Source organism: Branchiostoma floridae, chromosome 13, assembly GCF_000003815.2.
Source record: "Branchiostoma floridae strain S238N-H82 chromosome 13, Bfl_VNyyK, whole genome shotgun sequence".
NCBI classification, from domain to species: Eukaryota; Metazoa; Chordata; class Leptocardii; order Amphioxiformes; family Branchiostomatidae; genus Branchiostoma; species Branchiostoma floridae.
The window spans coordinates 19,914,694-19,935,774 of record NC_049991.1 but is presented as its reverse complement, the minus strand read 5'-3'; the positions used below and the strand labels follow the sequence as shown (position 1 = coordinate 19,935,774).

At 42.1% G+C, this 21,081-nt stretch overlaps 1 protein-coding gene across 1 annotated transcript in view; it reads right to left on the bottom strand.

The window, feature by feature from the left end:
* LOC118428621 (dynein beta chain, ciliary-like) overlaps nucleotides 1–21,081 on the bottom strand; it is a 106,091-nt gene that overhangs the window by 78,192 nt on the left and 6,818 nt on the right. Inside the window, 20 exon segments of the mRNA XM_035838726.1 lie at nucleotides 1,391–1,507; nucleotides 1,909–2,131; nucleotides 2,909–3,078; nucleotides 3,477–3,639; nucleotides 4,068–4,159; nucleotides 4,539–4,721; nucleotides 5,154–5,303; nucleotides 6,311–6,555; nucleotides 7,241–7,349; nucleotides 7,952–8,098; nucleotides 8,489–8,615; nucleotides 10,675–10,819; nucleotides 11,709–11,901; nucleotides 12,548–12,664; nucleotides 13,596–13,763; nucleotides 14,228–14,327; nucleotides 15,520–15,653; nucleotides 16,353–16,564; nucleotides 16,954–17,053; nucleotides 17,641–17,830. Of these exon segments, the coding sequence (XP_035694619.1) occupies nucleotides 1,391–1,507; nucleotides 1,909–2,131; nucleotides 2,909–3,078; nucleotides 3,477–3,639; nucleotides 4,068–4,159; nucleotides 4,539–4,721; nucleotides 5,154–5,303; nucleotides 6,311–6,555; nucleotides 7,241–7,349; nucleotides 7,952–8,098; nucleotides 8,489–8,615; nucleotides 10,675–10,819; nucleotides 11,709–11,901; nucleotides 12,548–12,664; nucleotides 13,596–13,763; nucleotides 14,228–14,327; nucleotides 15,520–15,653; nucleotides 16,353–16,564; nucleotides 16,954–17,053; nucleotides 17,641–17,830 (3,085 nt within the window).

The following is a 21,081-nucleotide window of genomic DNA, read 5'->3' as shown; positions in this document are numbered from 1 at the left end:
ATTTGCAGCGTGTTGGCATAATTTTTTCTCATACTCACGGTGGCCCTTGTGACAAACGAAATATACTATAACTGAGGTTTCACGCGGCTGCACGCCGGCACATCGTTTACATCCACGAACATTTTTACCCAAAACATAATCGTTATGATCTGAAAATGTTGCAGGCTTCTTTGCGGGAGTTTTGTTTTTGTGTGACCAGAAAAATGCGACATTATTTTCTTTTTCTGTCGGCACATTCACGCCTGCATCGAAACCCAAAATTACGCTAGAGACACCATAAATTCACATATAAACGCGTTTCCACGGAAAGTTCTTTGGATTATGCATTTTGTAACTAGGATGGTGCAATGTAATCGTGGAAAATAGCGTTCTTTTGCGTTTCAAAATGTAACTCTTTCAAACAAAATGGCGGCGGAGCTAGCAGCAAGCCAGCAAAATTCCCATGATGCACCGCTCCAACCAATCAGAGCGCGATTTTGCTGGGGATTCCCCGACATTATATATTCAGTTGTTGTTGTTTTGGTGGCTTCAACCAATCAGAGGTGCGTATTTCCGACCTGCAGACGCCACGATTCTGAACCGCGCTCTACAAAAATAACTTTTTTACGTATTTCACGGGAAGTACAACGGGCCACGATGTTTTATTAAGACAGAAAATGCATTTTTTTTAAGTTTATGTTCGAAAAGCCTGGAAAATGACGAAGAATAGCTATCGTAAATACTACGCTATTTGTAGTAACAAGGAGGTTAGAAATCTGATTTTTACCTCCTTGGGAGGGGGGCATAGCGGTAAATAATTTGTGGCAATTACGCTCATTTTTCGCCGTGAACATTAAAGTAGCGTGACAAAATCACATGCCGCGGTCGTTTTGGCAGTGTTAAGGTAACGTGCGGTCGCCTTTAGTGGTGGTCGGGGTCGCGATGGACAGTGGTCGTCATATACAGAAATCTTAATGCTTACGTCTATGGGAAAATTCAAGGGACCGCTTTTCGGCGGTCGTAGTGGACAGTGGGTCGCTATGCACAGGTGGTCGGTAGACCAGGTTTGACTGTAGTAGACTGTACATTGGCATTGAATTACACTGAAGAAAATGAAATCTTTATCATTGCCAAGTCAGTGAATGATAACTTCAATGCTTCTCAATTCCTTCCCAAATCACAGCTAAGCCTGTACTTACTATGTCCAAACAAAGGGCTGGCATATTTAAGGCCATGATCAACATTTACATAGAAATACAATGTGTTAACATCAGAGGAGGCAAACCTCTGATGATGGCATTTTAACAATTCAAAACACACATAAAAGTGTACCTTCTTTTACCGGTGCTTAGCAAGACTATGTCAAACAGTCTATTAAAGAATGATATAACACAGAGACGTGTATGCTTACATCAAAGGATGCACACTTCCTGCGGATGATGGCAACCTCGTTAGCCTGTAGTGGGGCCACCTGCTGTTTCACCTGGATAGCAACCTTCTTGGAGTTGGTCCACTGTTCAGGTAGCTCCTGAAGACATAGGACAGGTAAGGGTTAGGGTACAGAAGAAAGAGAAATAGAATATGGGGGAAAAACGTCCACCAAAAGCATAACAGCCATCTATCATCTATTTCAGCACCATGGACAAAGAAACTTTTTGCCAATGAATAAAAAAGGGATCAGTTTGTTGAAGTAGCCTTGAGACATTTAAAGATGAGAGAAAGTCCTTCAACACTTAAAATCATCTGACCAGCAACCATGCAAATCTTATAGCATTTTAATTAAAGCTCTAAGAACATCTACAAGCAGCAACAAATTTAAAACGAAATATCTGAAATAAAAGTTAGAAAAACTAAGCTGATCCTCATCATCAAAAATGTGACAAATTAAAATGAAACATTTGAGACTAAGTTAAAAAATCTCCTCCTCACCTGCAGCTGTGTGTGGACCTCCTCAGACATTTCTTGGTCGTACGTCTTGAGCAGCTCGATGGTGTGCTTGAGCGGCTCAAACATCTCGTCTGTCGTGGCCTGCCGGTCACGTACGGCCATGAGGTGACCCATGACCCCCACCAGGCCATCGTAGTCGCCCTCCTCCACCTCCTGGGACAGGCCCTCGTTGGAAACTTTGATGAAGTCCTGGAGCTCCTGGAGGCTGCAGAAACAACGGAAAAAACTTGGATTACGACGAGGTGAAGATACTTGATTCCAAACAGGATTACTTTCTTAGGGGAGTGAAAGAGGCCATTTACATCAGAGCCCACCAACCTTCCCTCAACAGAGACGGGGGCAGATACCGACTGACAAGCACCTTTGCTGACATCACACTTCGAAGTCCGGATGAGTGACTTACATGTAGGCTTTGGGTCATTTCAACCTGTTAGGATCAGAGGACTGATCGAAAGCTTGTTGGTAAGCGCTTTATTTTGTGTACAGATATAGGGTCTTAAATTGAAACATATCAACAGAAAAAACATTTCATATATTGTACTCTGATGAACTTACTGATCAATGTTAAATGTTTCAGGCTGCTGGTTGGATGGTTTTGCTTTGATATCTTTGTAACAAAAGATTGGATACCAAAAAAAAATATAGAAACAACCAAAACAAATGGACTCAGATCATGCAGCAGCCCTGAGACTATTATGTACCATGTATGTGTAAAATATGTGTATAGACTCATCAGGACTTTAATTGATGTAATCTGTACCTCTGTTACATATTTTGTCTGACCCTTTACACCTCTTCCCTCATGACCTGAATGAAACGTGGCCTGTGGGCTGATTTGAGCTAATGCTACAAGTTTTCTGCCACAGTTAGGACTTAAATAGCAATTGCTTTATATAAAAGTGTGAAAAATGAGGACATCTATGCATCGGCCCCACCTGTTAGTTACATGGTCGATGAGGTGCTGTTTGAAGAGCAAACTAACCTGTTTGTGACATGGTCGATGAGGTGTTGTTTGAAGAGCAGACTCCAGCGCTTGACCGTGTTGAGTAGACCCTGCTTGAAGGGTTTGATGTCGACCCGGAACCACTGGTCAAACACCCGCATGGGGGCCACCTGGGTCAGGTCGTCGTAGATCTTCTCATACGTGTCGATCTGGACAGAAATAGATTTGTGGTAATCATCATCATCAGTCGACAGGGTTGTACTGCCTATTACGGGTTGGCATACCCTTTTGCTGGGTAATAACAAGACGGGGATGCACCAGGTCTCCCGTCCGGGTGAATGACGTAAACCACTATATGGCTGATATGAGACTGAGGTTTGCCAGGCCACTATCTGGGTGATTTGTTGTGAATCACCAAATAGCAATAAAGTTTATCAACCAAAAATTTCAAAAAAAGCACACACTCATAAATCTAGAATAAAGCTCTGATTCTAAATATAATACCTCTATCTTGATTTTACAATATTTCTCTGGTTAAATTGTGCTATCAATTAAACAACTAAGAGTAATCATATGAATCAAAACAGAAGGACAAGGCAAGTTGTACCTGTTCCTTGAACTGCTCGAGGGTTGGCGGACACTCCGGTACACCCTCCTCTGCGTGAGCCTCTATCTCCTCGGGCGTGAGCACGTGGTTGTACAGCAGGAACTGACGCATGAACTCATTACGGTCGTCCACCCACAGGTACGCGTACGTGTCAAACGAGTTCCTGAAGGAAAAATTAAAAGTCTCAAGGTGAATTTTGAACCACTTTACCTTACAGAAAGACTAATCTTCCACTTGTCAGGTGCAGAAGACAGATACCATGTACAGTATACACAGGGTCATTGTATCTAAAAGCTTTTTTGGCCACACCAATTTAATTTGTGAAAAAACATATGCTAAACTCGCAAAACATCTGCAGGAAAACAAAGCCAGAGGACCAGGTTTATGCCTTGGTGCACTCAGGTTTATGGAGTGGACATACATGTACGCATGGTTATATACAAGTTTTCCTCCCTGCCTGTTGCGTTTATGGTGTCCAATTGCTATATTTTCACTTAAAAAAAAAAACAAATTAAATTGGTATGGCCTTACGGTAGATCTAGAGAAAGGTTTACTTTCCACTGAAGACCATAAACACTCTATCGTAGTCACCTGTACTCCAGAGCCTGGTTCATGACAGACTGGACACTGTCCATCAGCTCCTGCCGCATGTCCGACAAGTCGTCCATTTCCTCAAGATCAGGCTGGGCAAAGAAAGACAAGTGATTGTATGGCTTACATTGGTACCCATGCAAAGCTCTGTCATGTCGTAGACACATACTGGAACACTTTTTTATTGAGATCCCAATGCATGACTACAAGATGTGGAACAACAATGTGGAACCACTTTGTAGGCCAGACTTTTGTAGTGGTTTTATTTTTGCTGTGTTTGGGGAACTCAATGTCACAACTTTATGACACCTCGAATATGTTTCTCTTGTATGTATATAACTATGATCATACTACAAAATTGTTCCAAATGCAAATACAAAACGCTGCAAAAATCTCCAGATCCTCTTCCTCCTACCAGGAAATAAAACTACTGCAGAAGTAAGTGAATTCACAGTGTTTGCTGTACTATACCTGGTAGTGTTCGATGCCGCTGTGCGCCGCCAGTCTGGGCACCAGCGAGGCCAGCTTGTAGATGTCGTTGATGATCATCTCCATCAGGTCGTAGAAGCCGTCCTCTGCGCGGTACTCCAGCGAGGGTTCGAACACCATGTCCGGCGCCCGTAGCTCCAGTCTGGACTCAAATAGTGGGGACACCTGCGGAGGAAGAATTTTTGTTTGTTTGTTTGTTTGTTTTGCATATCTGGTATACAGCTGCCTTAAGGCATAACACACCAGGTTTGTACTGAACACTGTACAAGCTGCACACCTGGTAAACTGCCTCTTGCATCCCAAGAAAATAACATGTACATGAGCAAAGTAAAAGAGAGTTGATAGTCATTTTTACCAAGCTTCTACAGTGATACAAGATACGATTTACCAGTGGATTAGTCACTAAACAGAATCCTAAGAAGTGAAATGGACCATGGTTTTGAGTATCGCCCATTCACCAGTTTTCACAGACAATCAGGTCCAGGTTCAGGTCTGGGATCTGGACATAATCCTCTGGACGACATGGACCTGAATTTTCTGTACCGATACCCACCGCTACACTTGATCTATAAAAGCAAGTGAGAGATTGTTCCTTACCTGGCCCTTGGAGCCCATAATCTCTAGTAGGAAGTTGAGGGAACAGTGGATGGCATTGAAGAATCCATCCACGACCATGTCATCCACGTAGTCCACGTACGCTCGCCAGATGTCTGTGTCTTCTTCCGCCTTGAAGAATCCAAGATTTTCCTACACAGGAAACAAATAGAACATCATCATCATCAGGGCGTGCTGGTTGCACGGATGGCCATGACTCTCTTCCTCCATCTCAACATGATTTTTGATTTTGACTTCACAGACGTTGCAGTTCAGGATAAAAAGGACTCTAATTCAAAACCATATAAAATGCTTGTGCAAGTACACTTTAAGGAGCATAGATAAATAGTATTGAATATTCCATGTCTATTTCATTTACTGATAACTAAGATTGTATACCAAGCTAAATTGTAAGACTTATTTACATCTCATTGAATGATTGTCACTGCACAAAGCCAATATCTAAGCATACTTTAAAGCATACACCAAGCTTCCATTTTTTGTATTCGAGTCAAGAAACAAAATGCATTCTTTGCGTGTACTTAAAAATCAAACAACATGCAGTGTGTGGCTTAAAGATGTCTTAATAATACAAAATATCACTAGGATTGTAGTTACATTTCCATTTTTAGATGATCACAGATTGAAATTACTACAGGATCGTAATATTTCTATTAATTCTATTTTTGGAATGAACTGAATGCAGCTGCAGAGTGTCCAGACCACTGCAGCAGCAGAACACAGTGGACTACTACGACTTGAAATGAACTTTATTGCTCAACAATCGCACAAGGTACACTGTATGTCAACCAATTGGATGATGACAGATTTAAATCAGATCGCAGATTGAGACATGAGAGACTAATAATATTCTGATTTCATGTGAAAATTTCATGTACCTTAAACACGTCATGTATCTTGTTCCCAGACTCCTTGGTCTCAGCGTACAATTGAATTATCTTCATATTTTACCTTCATGTATGTCTTTCACTGATTTAGAGTTCACCTTATGTAAAACTTTGCTTTTCGTTATTTCAAAGTCATAATTTTTTTTTTTCTGTTGCTATATTTTGTATTATAATTCTAATCTGGACTCCAGGAAGAGTAGTGAATAACATGTATCACTAATGAAGATGGAAATAGACCAAACCAAACCCCACCTTGACCAGGTCGTGTATCTTGTTCCCGGACTCCTTGGTCTCGGCGTACCTCTTGGCGAGTCGCTCCTCCCTGTCGTCCAGGTTGAGCAGGCTGGTCTCCTTCCCGTCTTTCCTCTCGTACAGCGGAGCCGTGCACCACTGCTCCATGATCTTCTGCACGTTCTCCAGGTTGGTCTTGGCCTTGAAGACGCGCGTCTCCAGGTCGTGGACCATGTCTCGAGTCTCCTGGATGTACTCCCACACACCTATGGAGGAGGGAGGGAGGGGGGCATTAGAATGGCATTGAAACATACAAAAAACCCTTAACTGGAAAAATATAATGATGATGAAGCCTGAGAAACAGGTTTGTGCCTTGGTGCTCTCAGTTTTATGGGGAGAATACAGTCATATTGAAGTTTTCCTCCCTACCCTGTAGATTTATGGTGTCTTCTTGCTATATTTTCACTTTTGAAAATCGGAGAAACAAGAAATTATATTCGTGTTGCCCCAGGGGTGGGTATAAAAAGTTTTTTTTGTTGGACTGGCCTAAGAAAAAACTGACCTAAAAAACGTGGAGCAGATTTTAGACCAATTAAAAAACGTTTGGGGTTTTACAGGTCCAAGAAAATAACAAGAGCAAAGTGCGTCGATGTAGGTTAGACATCCAGGTAATAAGATACGCCAAAAAGTAGTTACTCAAGCAACTGGATATGGTTTTGAAACGGTCAGACGTTTCGAATAGAATCCACTATCCTTCGTCAGTGACACTGAAGTGATCTGGAAGAAACAGGTCTTTTATACTCTAACTATGAATGATGACAATTTCAGATGTCCAATAGGAAAAGTTGTAAGACAAAGTGTGTGAGAATTGATCTATATTTTTACGGTTTTAAGTTTCTACAGTTAAACTTGACCTAATTGACAGTGGTAAGCGGCAGAAATGACTCGTACCATCGTCCTTCCAGGAGAGGCTGACCTCGGCGCGGGACAGCTGGTTGTCGATCTCTGCGAGCTGGTCCTCGATTAGCGGGAACTCTACCTCCAAAACATTCTCACGCACCTGCAGTCAACAATCAATCAATCAACCAATCAATCAACCAATCAAAATGTCCCTCCATCCAATAATCCATTCATCCATCAATCAATCAGAAATCAATCAAACAATCAATCAACCAACCAACCAACCATCAAATATGACCAACAAATCAATAGGCCAAGCAATCAATCAATTCAATTAACAAATCAATCAACTAATATGGCAATGAAATGGTTCAGTTATTAAAAGACATCATGGATATTACACCTGATACATTGATATTAATCCAGACTGCAACAACTTAATGTGATGCTTGAAGTTCAAAGTCAATCTCAAGGCCTCACCTTATTGGACTAGTTACACTGTAATATCCAACACAAAAATTGGACTCACCAAAATTTTTTAGACTGAACTTAGCACCAGTCTTTGACAAGGAATGAACAATCCACTGCTGCCGTGACATCACGTTATGCAGATAGAACACCTTCATTACTTGACAAAGGCTGTAGCTGTTCAGTGTAAAATTTGGGTGAGTCCAACTTTTGTGTTGGATATTACAGTGTAACTAGACCAATATTGACTTCTACTAAGTTGAACACAGATGAACTTTCGAGTTAAGACCTGACCTTGTTGTACCAGGCCACGGTCAGGTCCAGGTTGGCGCGGTACGTGCGGAAGGTCTCGTTCTTTGCGTAGATCTCGGCCGCGGTGTCGGGGATGTCCGAACGCTGGAGGTTCTCCAGATATTTCACCTCCCGCAGGACAGCAACAAGCTGGGGACAACAAGCAGTTGGAGTGAGTCGACAGTTCAATAAGACAGTGCATTTTAATCTGTGAATAGTTTCATCAGGTTGGTACGTCATTGCATAAAGAGACTCTTTGTAAACAACTGTTGCTTTATTCTCACCAATATTTTGGTGATCATTTGTCACCTACTTCAGAGTAATTTTGACTGGTTCACATTGTACTGCAGGACAGGTGTCACTGCTCACAGTTAAAATGTGGTCACAAAACGTAGATTTTAAGATGTTTGCTGTGACAACTCTGGGGACCAGAAGTGGAAAATGGTCACAATTTCTGACTTTCAAATTATTCATTTCATAGCAGCTAAACAAACTGGGAAAGTCATAGTTGATCTGACAGATCATGGCTGCATCCCTTACCTGAGGGCTGAAGTTGACGCTGATGAGTTTGGTGTCGCCGTTGCGAGTGATGAGCGGCTGCTCCAGGTTAAACTGGCACGCCTCCGCCACTCCGTCCGCCCACTTCTGGTAACACTCCTTCTCATACCTGCAGCACAACAAAAGAAAACTGACTGTGTTGTGTGTTGAGTGGAAACCCCCACAAGTACTGTAATTCACTTTATGTTCATGGTAGCAAAATTTCGCGGTGTGAGAAAAAATTAAGTGTTAACGGCACTCTATGTTCGCGGTGGCGGCGGTTCACCAAAAGAAAGTCGGCCTGTTTCGGCCGTGATTTGATGACAGCGCACGGAACGCAACAGGGCCAATGACCCCTGATATGTCGCAATCACATTTGCCGCATAGGCTGACGGGATACCCACGCCAAACACAAGCGACGCGGGCGCCATTTTGAAATATTTTTGGGGTGAAAGACGGCGCTAAGTTTTAAACTTTCAGCGTAATTTGTGGACACAAATTGTACACAAATTGTACACAAGAAGGTGAAGAGTTTATCTCTCCGATATTTACAGTAGTTCCAACTCAGAATTATGAAACGAACGTCTTTTTTTCGGCATGTAAGCGGAGTTTTGTTTGCCACGTTTCTAGTCGTAAAAATTTCCCCGCTATATTATTGTTGTGAATCTTAGTTGCTGTAATTCCATAGCCATTACTTGTATTTGTAAAGACCGGTACTACTCAGTTTTATTTTTTGTTCTGTTTTTAACTTGTAGAAATCTAGTTAAACTATGATAATGTACTAAGTAGATTGTTATCGCAGCCATGTCACGGCGTGTACGTAAGTTTTGTTAGTAAACAAAGCCGATATGTTTCTTTTTCCTCCGGTCGCCGGTGGCACATTTCTATACAATAATGACTCCCTGTATCGTATATGTGTTGAATCAACTTTTATTTTTACAACATACTGGTATTTCAGTAAATTCGCTGGTTTATTTGTACTCATCACCTGAAATTCCGCGACTTTGTTGAAAATTCCTTTGTCTAACGCTTGGCTTGGGTACCGCCATTTTGTAACATTTTTTTTATGTATCGCTAGCTGTAGTTGTACAAATATACGAGTCATTTTTTGTACTAGTACTAGTACTTTCAGTGATGATCCTGTAGTAATTCCTTGCTTGAATAGCACTGTAGTAGTTTTTTAGTTTGTAAATGTACACATGCTGCCTGCTAGCGGCGATGTAAACAAAATAGCGGTTTATGTTATCGTAACGTAAACATGAACATAAGTAAAAGAAATGACACAATTTTGTGCTTGTAGAATAAATGTTTTATTTCTTGAGGAGAATTTGTGTTTGAGTTGTTATTGTGGCGATCGTTGCGTGTTGAAAGTGTGTTGTGTGAATGGATAAGACATTCGTAACGTACTAGTAAGTACTAGTTCTAAGTACTTGGATGGTAGCGGAGAAGGGGGAGGGGGGCGAAAGACGAATGATTTTTTAACGGCAATGATAACTTCGCGGCACAGACGTCACCGTGAAAACCGTGAACATAAAGTTACCGTTAATAAAACAGGAATTACAGTATGTGGAGTGGTAGGGCCCACCCAGAGGGGGTCAGCCATGGGGACAAGGGTTAGATGAAGGACTTCTGGAGGGAGTCGGGGGGAAGTTGGCCATGTGTGACGAGAGATAAAGAATAAAATGCACTCATATGTAGATTGGGTGTTCTGTGAACTTGACAGCAAACATTACAATGGCGTTGTCGGCAGGATCAAAAACTGACTTAACACAAGCAAACATCTTATTAATTTTTGGATCATTTATCCATAAAACATATGACCTGGTGTAGTCGCCTCTGAAAAAAAGTTGAACACTGACCTACTCCTTTTGTCAGGAATAAATTATAGCCTACACAATGTAGAAGCACCATCCTCTTTCTCACCAACTTATTTTGGGGTTAGATCTATCTGCCACTCAGTTTGTAGTTGTAGATAGAGAAGAACTAAGATAGCTGTTGTTCCCGAATCAACAGTGCTAACCAGAGCCATCTCTCTGATGCCTTACCTTGTAAAAAAGAAACATTCAGATATGGAGCAAAAAGCAGCTTGGACATAAAGAAGTCTGTACTCCCATGTTAGAGAAGTCTGTACTTCTGCTTACAATCTTATAAGATACAAGGAAGAAAAAGAAAACGATCACTGTACTTACTTTTTGAGTAGCTCAATCATCTCATCATACTTGGTGAGCATGAGTCGAGCCTTCTCCCCGTCCATGCAGGGGTGGTTCAGGTTCTTCAGGTTACCCATGGGCTGGGTGATGCGATCTCTTAACTCCTGGGTCCACTTCAGGGCACCTAAGGGGGAGGGGGGAAACAATCATGAATAAACAAACAAACAAACAAACAAATATAAAAGTTTTTCAGGTTACCCATGGGCTGGGTGATGCGGTCTCTTAACTCCTGAGTCCACTTAAGGGCACCTAAGGGGGAGGGGGGAGGAAATATTGTTATTGGGTGGGCCGACGACTCTCTCTTGACAGCCAGGGGCTGAATTGCGAGGAGCTTACAATAGGCGGGGCTAAAATTGCAGGGGTCTGGAGCAAGCTGTCATTCGGTGCCAGTAAGGTGACCTCAATACGACTGTCGCAAGTGTCTATAATCATGAAAAAATGACTAGACAACTTCAGGGCACATAAGGGGGAGGGAGGTAGGATTTTCTGTCATTCTTATGAAAATTCAAGATTATAGATGCATTCAAGTTGCTTCATATTGTGGAAAAAAGTTTACCTTTTATCTTCTTCATTGAGAATAATTATAGCTATCTAATCAGCACCAAGGACAGGGACAGAGACACCTTGAGAAAACCTAGGGTGACAAACATAATGATGAATACAACTTTTACATATACAGTGTCTGTGTGGCCCAACAGCTAGAGTAGGTCCTGCGTTCGATACTCGCCATGCCCCTGCTCTCATGATGGTGGAGTGACACCCACCAAGCCTCACGGCTAATCTGTCTAAAGGTGCCAAAAACACCTACGGGTTTGGTGCTGCCAGTGTGTCAACATCTGCACACTTGCCACTAAGACCCGTGAAATTTTTTTTTTTTACATATACAGTTTTAAATTAAAAGATTTTGGTGTCGAAGACCCAGCTTTCAACTTTTCTTTCCCACACATGCACAAAAAATCTGGACAAGAATTTGATGTATGAGTAACTGATCATGATTGAAAGAGTTTCCTTACCCGCTATAGGCGGCATGTTCTTGTGGACTGGAGGGGTGCCTCCGTTAGCCTTCTCTTCTGCCATGTACCGATCGTACATCTGTTTTGCCGTGTCCAGGTCCCGGTCGTACAAGCTGAGGATTGTGGGATAGCGACTGTTGGTGTCCTCTGCGATGATCGGACGCTCCAGGAGGGAGCCGAAGATGTCCAGCAACTGCAGAATGGGCAGGATTTTAAAACATGTTTCCCCTGAACTAACTATTTATTTATTTATTCATTTCTGTGTCCTTGTTGCAGGAAACAAATACAAACACCACTTAGTCTAGAAAAAGCAACATATTCATCTTCCTGAAAAATTCTAATTTCTTTGAGACACTCCAGGATTCTGATCCTGATTTTTAACAATGTTTTTTTGACTTCTTTCAAAGGCCACCTCATCAACCAAACTTGCAGAAATCTCGTTTACAAGTAGAGCCAATTATCCAGAAGTTTGGCAAGATTTAAACCTTAAACTGCCAAACCCGGATGTATCCGGCACACATATACATTGTCCTGTGTGCCGCACCCGGATATATCCGGCATAGCGTATTCCCCCGAAGTAGCAACTTTGCATGCGTGTAGCGCACAAACCCACGAAGTTAGTGACTTCAGCCTTGTTTGGGGGGGTTCTTTTTGGGGGGTCAGCAGCCAACTCTGGCACTGATAGCATTTTATAGTGCTGAAACTCTGACAGTTTAAGGGTTAAGCTCTTCATTTTTTTTTTGTAATTGCATATCACAAAATGCTTTTTACATGAGTAATTTTATAGTGAAATTGCAGATTGAGTATTTTGACAAGAGAAAGAAGAGCTGTAGACCCACCTTGAAGATGGACTCGATCCCGGAGCAGTCGTCGAAGGCCTGGCAGATGATGGCACCCAGCCGGCGGTCCAGGTCGTAGATCCGGTCTGTGAACCGCTTGTAGTCTGCCATGAAGTCCTGGGAACAGCCGGGTTTGTTATGCTAATGAAGACATGCGTACCTAAATCTGGAACAGTTACTGTGATCATCATAACTTATGACAGATCTAGTTCTAGCAATTGGCAAAACTCTACAAGTGTGTGTCCATGAAGGTTTGACATGAAGGTGATAAGATTCACTAAAAATATTTACTCAAGCAACTGGGCATGATTTTGGAAGGTAGCATAATGTATTTCCATGGCAATTATCTTTACGGTAACATCTAATTATGCTTTCCACTATAGGGAAAAACATACTGTTGTTGTTGCATGGTGTGTTCTTTTTTTTTTTCTTTTTCTAACCGGAACCAATCAGAGATTACAACATGTTTATTTTAAAACTAATAGCATATTAGCTGAACTGACTAATCCTGTAAAAATGACAACGTAAATGAAGTAATCCTACTAACAAATGCTCCTCATACCCTCCTCACATAAGGCGAAAATCGATCGGACGACGAGTCTGCGAGCTCTACATTACGAGGAGGCATGACCCTGCTGCCGACAAAGAAATGGCAGAGTTCCCCCCTTCCCATCAGGGCCATGCTTCCTCGTAATTTAGAGCTCACAGACTCGCCGTCCAATCGATTTTCGCCTAATGTGAGGGGCGTATACAATTATATACACACATTGGCAGAAGACTTACAGTGGCTGCATTTGCTGGCAGAATATCAACCTACTGCAGTTGCTAAGCAAATGTTTAAACATCAGTAACTCTCTCGATCTACAATAAAATCTCACCTCATTCTTGGGGTCCAAACTTCACATAAAATATTTTATCACTCCGTTTTGTTTTGCGCACCACCACCTGCCACACTAGATGCACCTTGCTTCCTAGGATGTGATGTGCCGCAAGGCACTTTGTCCTGAATCAAGGCACTTTGTCCTGAAGAAGAAAAAGAAGAACTCACCTCGTTCTTGGGGTCCAGACTGTCGTAGTTGCTCTCCACGAACACCTTGAAGCAGTCCTGGAACTCGTCAAAGATGGAGACGACCTGCTGACTGAGAGACTTGCCCTTGACCCCCGCGAACTCCACCTTCTCAAGCTTGTTAAACTCTGTAGCCGACTCAAATAGGTCCTGAGAAAATGTATGTGCTCATTAGATTCTCACTCTGTGTCTACATTGCATTAGCCTGGGTGCCATCTAGATAGTAGTTTCTTTCAACATTTATCATACACTATATACAGTTGCTTCTCTGTTATTCTGTCTGCAAACTTGGACATCTCTAATGCCTAGAATATTCAATTCGTCCAAATTTTGGATGGTGGCGCTGATTGGTCCCATCCGTGTAGTAGTTTGCTTCAATGTCCGCTTCTGCTACCCAAAAAATTTGAAATGATCACTGTATTTGAGCAGGTGTTGAACTGCCTGTTGGAACAAGCGCAATTCCTTAATTAGGTAATCAACTGATGGCACCACCAAAATATTTAAATAGTTCCCCCGTAGGACAGCAGAAATAAACATAGGAGCAAACTACTACCCAGATGTTACCCAGTGAATTTCCAAAAAAAATGCAAAAAGGAAAAGTAAGTCCAACCTACCAGCACGACCCTGAGTCTCTCAGTGAAGCTGTCCAGCCTCTCGAACACCATCTGTCTGTTAAACTCCCACTCCACAGCCTCCTTACCCTCCTTAAAGTAACTGCACAAAATCAAACGTGGCAAATTAGGGTCAGGTGGCATCTAAAAGTGGGTCATTCTACCTTGGTGAGGGATTTGGCATTCTTACACATACATCATACATACTTGAAAGTACATGAGAACCTGGCTTAAAACAGCTGCAGAACATTCTATTCCTATCCAGTGCTTTTATATATTTTTTCCAAATTATCATCATTCTACATTAGGCCACACTGATTTAATTTCTTGGTTCACGGATTTGCTCGCTCCTATCTTTTGGGAAAAAAAAATAAAAATAAAAATTACCACTCAGCAAATTTTCACCATTAATGAAACCATTCACCAACTTTCTGGTGTAGCAGACATAAAATCTGACACTACTTTTGTAATTTTCAATGAACAGGTGCTGTTACTGTACGGTAATAGTGTTTTGTACTTTTTTTCAAGCTGATAACTTTTTTTCTTTTTGTTTTGGATTAGCCCTTACCTTTACCCCAACCATTTTACAATTTTTATTTTTATTTTTATTTCGCCCTCTCGCTCCATATTTTTTATGAAAAAATCCGTGAACCAAGAAATTAAATTGGTGTGGCCTTATGTCAGATTTTCCCACCCAAACTGTTGTTTCTCCCACCTGTTGAGCGACTGCTTGTGTTCCTAAGACCCACCTGCATAATCTTTTGTATTCATTTCTTGATAAGATATGACATAGCAAGAAGTTACATGTAACTGGAAGAAAGATAATGGATGAGTAGCTGATTTCAAGAAACTTGGAAGTGGGGCAACCTGAAATGTTGATGGTGTAACCTGGCTGAAAAAAATATTTCACGCACTGCAGACAATCTTGAGCTCATATATGATGGTACATGTAGTTCTGGAAATAGGAATGGTAGGTGACTGTTTGGACACAGCCCCTGGCAGCTAGAGATGGTGTAACACAGGCTATGACTGTACCAGGGTTGTAGCCAGCACCCGTCCTTCAGTCCTTTGAAGGAATTTTGCAGCTGGGGACTGAAAAAATTTTCCCCCATTCCGTCCTCTGTGAGCAAAATTTAACCCTCAAAGTGCAGGAAATAGCATTTCAGAGGGTCTAGTTTTCAAAATTTCCTTAGGCACATACCCCTGACCCCCCTAGGAATGCTGCGCCAAAGCCATTCAAAATTGAGGGGACTGAAAATGATTTGTGGCTGGCTACAACCCTGGACTGTACCCACCTGTTGAGTGACTGCTTGTGCTCCTCATACATGTCCCTCCACAGCTCCATCACGTCTGCAGCCTTACGCACCTTGTCCAGGGACTCCTCTATCTCACCCTTAAAGATCTCCTCAGGCTGAAGGAAGTTCCTGGCCTGGAGGGACAGAAGATGTGCTCACATTAGGGGTTGGTTAACTGGTACAGAAAATTCAGGTACAGGTACGGTCCAGGTCCAGGTGCAGAGGATCAGGTCAAGGTCCTGACGTGAACCTATTTATCTGTGGAAACTTATGAATGGGCAATACTCAAAACAATGGTCAATTTTGTTACAAAGGAATCTGTTTGGTGAAGTATCTTATCTTCATGTAAACAAGGATAAGGGTAAGGTGTGTGTACTAAACAAGCCTTACCAGTTCAATGATGAGGTTGTTGACCTCCTGCAGCAGTACAATGATGCGTGCGGGATTGCAGTAGTACTGGGAGTGGCTCCAGACCAGGCAGATCGTGTGCCAGAGGGGCACCTCCAGCAGGACAAGGGTTAATAAACAAGCCTTACCAGTTCAATGATGAGGTTGTTGACCTCCTGCAGTAGTACAATGACGCGTGCGGGGTTGCAGTAGTACTGGGAGTGGCTCCAGACCAGGCAGATCGTGTGCCAGAGGGGCACCTCCAGCAGGACAAGGGTTAATAAACAAGCCTTACCAGTTCAATGATGAGGTTGTTGACCTCCTGCAGTAGTACAATGACGCGTGCGGGGTTGCAGTACTGTAGTACTGGGAGTGGCCCCAGACCAGGCAGATTGTGTGCCAGAGGAGCACCTCCAGCAGGACAAGGGTTAATAAACAAGCCTTACCAATTCAATGATGAGGTTGTTGACCTCCTGCAGCAGTACAATGATGCGTGCAGGGTTGCAGTAGTACTGGGAGTGGCTCCAGACCAGGCAGATCGTGTGCCAGAGAGGCTTCAGCAGCGGAGAGGCATCGCAGAACTCAACCTCCTCCAGGTCCTCAAAGTGTCTCCTCATGGGCTTCAGGTGCAGGGTGATGTCCTGGGACTCTGTCAGGGCTGGGGAAGAGAGCAAGGAATTTCAATGTAAGGATTTTCCCGCACAGGTTCAAATCCTGCCGACAAAGCCATTGTAAGGTTTGGAATCAAGTTCACAAGACACACACTCTAGAGCACCAGTCCATCTTATTCCTCTTCTCTTGTCGCACATGGCCATCTTCCCCATGACTCCCTCCAGAAGTCCCTCTTGCCTCTCTCTCTCATCCAGACTCCTGCCTGACCTACTTTCCTTCTATCTGACAAGTTGGCAAAACGTGGCCAGGAAAAAGTCTTTTGATATTTTAAAGTTATGCTAACCGTATTTTCCAATAACCTACCAAATTGCAGAAGCTTAGTATAATCCACAGGAAGAAGGAAGTGTTAGCAAGGAAACACCTGAAGGAGCGTACCTGCAACAACATCCTTGAAGATGGCCTTGAAGGAGGGAAAGTAGCTGCTGTTGGCTCTCTCCAACAGCTCTGCCATCTTCCGAACTTTGGGTTCTCGTAGCTAGAAAGGCACAGTAGCATCAGCTTCAGAGCTCCATGTCACACACACGCTGTTTTTAAAAGACTATATAATTGCAGTCATTGGTAGACTACTGTATGCTGTAACATCAGGGGTTATGTAGATAGTAACCGATAGGATGGTCTAAAAGGATCCCATGTACTGCAAACAGGTTTTCATCCTTCCAAAGCAAACAAAATAACAGAAAAATCTGCAACTTAGGGTCCACTGCTCACAAACTTACATGATCTATCTAAATAACTTGACATAACAGAAGCAATGAATAATTATTGCTTATTCCTTGACAAGGCCTGGAGTTGGATAATAAGTCAAACATAACTCCAATTTTTGTCTTGAAAATCGAAATGTTATAAATGTAGTTTCTATAATCTGACCTGGATCAGAAATGGACTTGATTTATAGATGATGATTTTGACTTGAAAATCTCAATAAACAACAATAAAAGATCACTTTTGCTTCAGTCTTTTGCTTCTACCAACACAGATGAACTTTCAAGCTAATAGGACGTGTGGCTCAAGTCCTCAACCACAGCTATTTCTCACTCTTTCTCAGCTAGCAGCACTCCCTACCTGTTCATAGATGCACTGCAGGTTGGCAGCCTTGGCCTTCCAGAAGTCAAGCTCCACGTACGGGAGGGGGTTCTGTCCCGCGAGGAGGGGCTGGGCGGAGTCTCTCCGGAGAACATCCCTGATCTGATGGCTCCAGTCGATGATAACAGACTCCACGGAATGCAGCAAGGCACGGTCAAACGGTTCTCCTCTGGGGACAGGAGGATTTGGGTTATTTAGCTGTTGTCAAGAAAATTTCTGTTGTAATGTAAGGAATCTTTTACATCAAGAAGCATGTAAAAAAGTCAGAGTCAAGTCAGATGTTCATCATTTTCATCATCTGATGGCTCCAGTCGATGATGACACTTGACGGAATGCAGCAAGGCACGGTCAAACGGTTCTCCTCAGTGTGGACAGGATGATTTGGGTTATCTACAATGTAGCTGCCATTTAGAAACAATGTTTAAAACATTTTCAAGACTTATATTATATATATGCTGAATCAACAAGGAGAGGAGAGTCTCTTCGGAGCAGTCATTCCTGATCTGATGGCTCCAGTCGATGATGACAGACTTGACGGAGTGCAGCAAGGCACGGTCAAACGGCTCTCCTCTGGGGACAGGAGGATTTGGGTTATTTACAATGTAGCTGCCATTTAGAAACACTATTATGTTTAAACATTTTCAAGATTTATAATATACATAAGCTGAATCAACAAAAAGAGGAGGGGCTGGGCGGAGTGTCTCCGGAGGACATCCCTGATCTGGTGGCTCCAGTCGATAATAACAGACTCCACGGAGTGCAGCAAGGCACGGTCAAACGGCTCTCCTCTGGGGACAGGATTATATGGGCTATTTAGCTGCCATTTAGAAAATTTCTGCTGCTTTGCTATTCGATAGTGACATGATTGTAGTTTAAGGATACATCAAGAAGCATGTTAAAGAGTATTAAGTCAGATGATGTTCAACATCTTTAGGACTTATATATTAAGCTGAATAAAAATTGCTCTAGCATGCACAGCTTAATTGTTGGCAAACTACAGACTGACAGAAGTATTTCTGAAGCTGTAGTAATTTAAATTCTGACTATCATGAATTTGAATGTAACAGTTACATTTTTGCATTTTAGATTAAACTCCTTTGCACTTGGGACCGCATCGTAAACATCGCAAACAATCACTAAATACTTTGCATTTGTGAACGCATCTGTAAGCAGCGACACACTGACCTAGCTTCACTGTTTGATCACCTATTACTTTTTATCATTTTATTGTTACAGTATATTCTAATATTTGATTTGACATTACTTTAGTTATTTGATTGTACATTTACAATAAATATTGCTGTGGTACAAATTGTCAGTCAGTCACAGAGTAAGGTGACAGACTGTCACCAAAACGTCAGTGGAAATAAAGCAGTAGCTGTGTAAAAAAAAAACGTCTCTTTATTCAGTGACGCACCAACCTAATAAAACTATTCACAGGGTACATAATACTTCAGCCTCTGCCTTGTGGCTGTTTGGAAATCCATGAAACCCGAAATTGTTCTGGACTAACTACATGACATTGTATGCGAGCAGTAGACCATTCTTACAACCAGCAACGCTAATCCCCTGGATATTAATCTTGGCACATACCCTTCGATAGTCTGACCCCACACAGCGCACGTAACCAATTAAAACCCGCCAAACGTGCGCCGTCCCGTAGAACAAACGGGCTGGCCAGTCGAACGGCAAACACTCCAACAATGTTGTGTCAACACAGACTGCCGGCCTGCTGGGTCGAGGATGTTGATACAATTGAATTTTACACAAACCAATCGTGTTGATCGAGCAGGTTAAGTGAAGGGGGGCCCTGATATGGCTGGTTGCATGGCAAACGGTAACACGGGCGTGTAGAACAGTTACTGGTAATAATTTTCTTGCAACCCCTTAATGTTTACTTAGCTTCTACGTGCTAACAAAGTCGACGTAATCTCCCTTTTTTACTAACTTAAAGGCTTTGCATCTAAGCTACGCACAAGACTGTGTTTAATGTCTGACTCTGAAGTTTCCTCTTAATTGGTTGACTGTTGTAACCAACATTCTGTATGAAACAGTACAGCTGAAATTGCAGGCAATTGTGATAGCAGCTGGTTTTATCACAGTAAATGACATCTAACCAAAGCGGCTGTACATTGAAGTTGTTTTAAACTATCTAATACTGGTTCCAACAGACTTCTTTGATGGCAAATTGGCAATTTTGCTACAAAAGCTCTTAGAATAATTTTGTGGATAGACAAATTTTATCCCATCTTTCACACTTCCATCTATAGACAGTATTGCTTAATTTTTTGTTGGCAAAGACAGGCCAATATTAGAATAAACATACAGTTACTGTATAAATTAGAACAATCAAAAAGGAAACTCAACAAAGTCATACATGTATATTGAATTATATATCAAAAAAGATAAAGTTAATGCTTTGTTCATCAAGCATTTCCTGATTCTTTTCAGACAGGAAAAATTTCAAATCCTTGGCATCTAGACAAAATTATTTGACTGGTTGCATGGATTCAACATTTACCTTTTTACCAGAGTTTATGACAACATCTGTTCAAATTTGTTTTATTTAAATTCACTCCACAGCTCAAACATACAAATGTAAATTATACCAGAAATGACATCAGAGTTACCATGTTTACCACACTGACACCCTGGAATGCTGAAAAAAGGCTCACAAATCCAAAGCTTCCCATAAAAAAGTTAGAAAGTTTTGTCTTGAAAAGTCCAAAGTTCCTCTTGTACTTGAGAATGACCTACATGTACAGCTGTATGCAGTAGGGGGGGTACTTATGGGGGGTGCGTGCTACTGTAACCTAAGTAGTCTTTTTGTTGTCTTATCTCTAAACCAATACTCCTGATCCCGCCCTAAAAATGCCAGCGCTTTGTATGTAAACGGTTAAGTACGGCGCAGTGATAGATGACAAGCACTAACCATTGGGAACATAGACAGGTGTTTCACACTTGACAAAAAGGGAAACTTTTGTAACAAAAATGTTTTACTCCAGACAGGTTTACTGAGCCACTTGGTAAGTTTGAACACCAGCAGATGTTCCTGTGTTACAATACTAACATGCCTACATTGTGTGTCCTCTCAACCAATGGTGGGGGTCCGTGGAGCTATTTTTAGCCGCTGGACTTTGTTCGATCACGTGTACATCCATGTGTAAGCGCTTACTCAAGGTCTCTACGATAAAGGTCGAGGATCGCTTACAGTCTTGTATTGTATTTTATTGAGGGGCACTTCTCCCCTTACAGCAAGCCAAGAGCTGTAACGTTATGAGCGTGAGGTTCGGACATGGATGGGCTAAAGTGGGAATTTCAAAGTCTAATATGGAGTCTTTTCCGCTTTTTACTTTCAATTCATATGCTAAGCCATGAGAAGATAGGGATTTTACAGTTACTCAAACTGCCTATCCATAG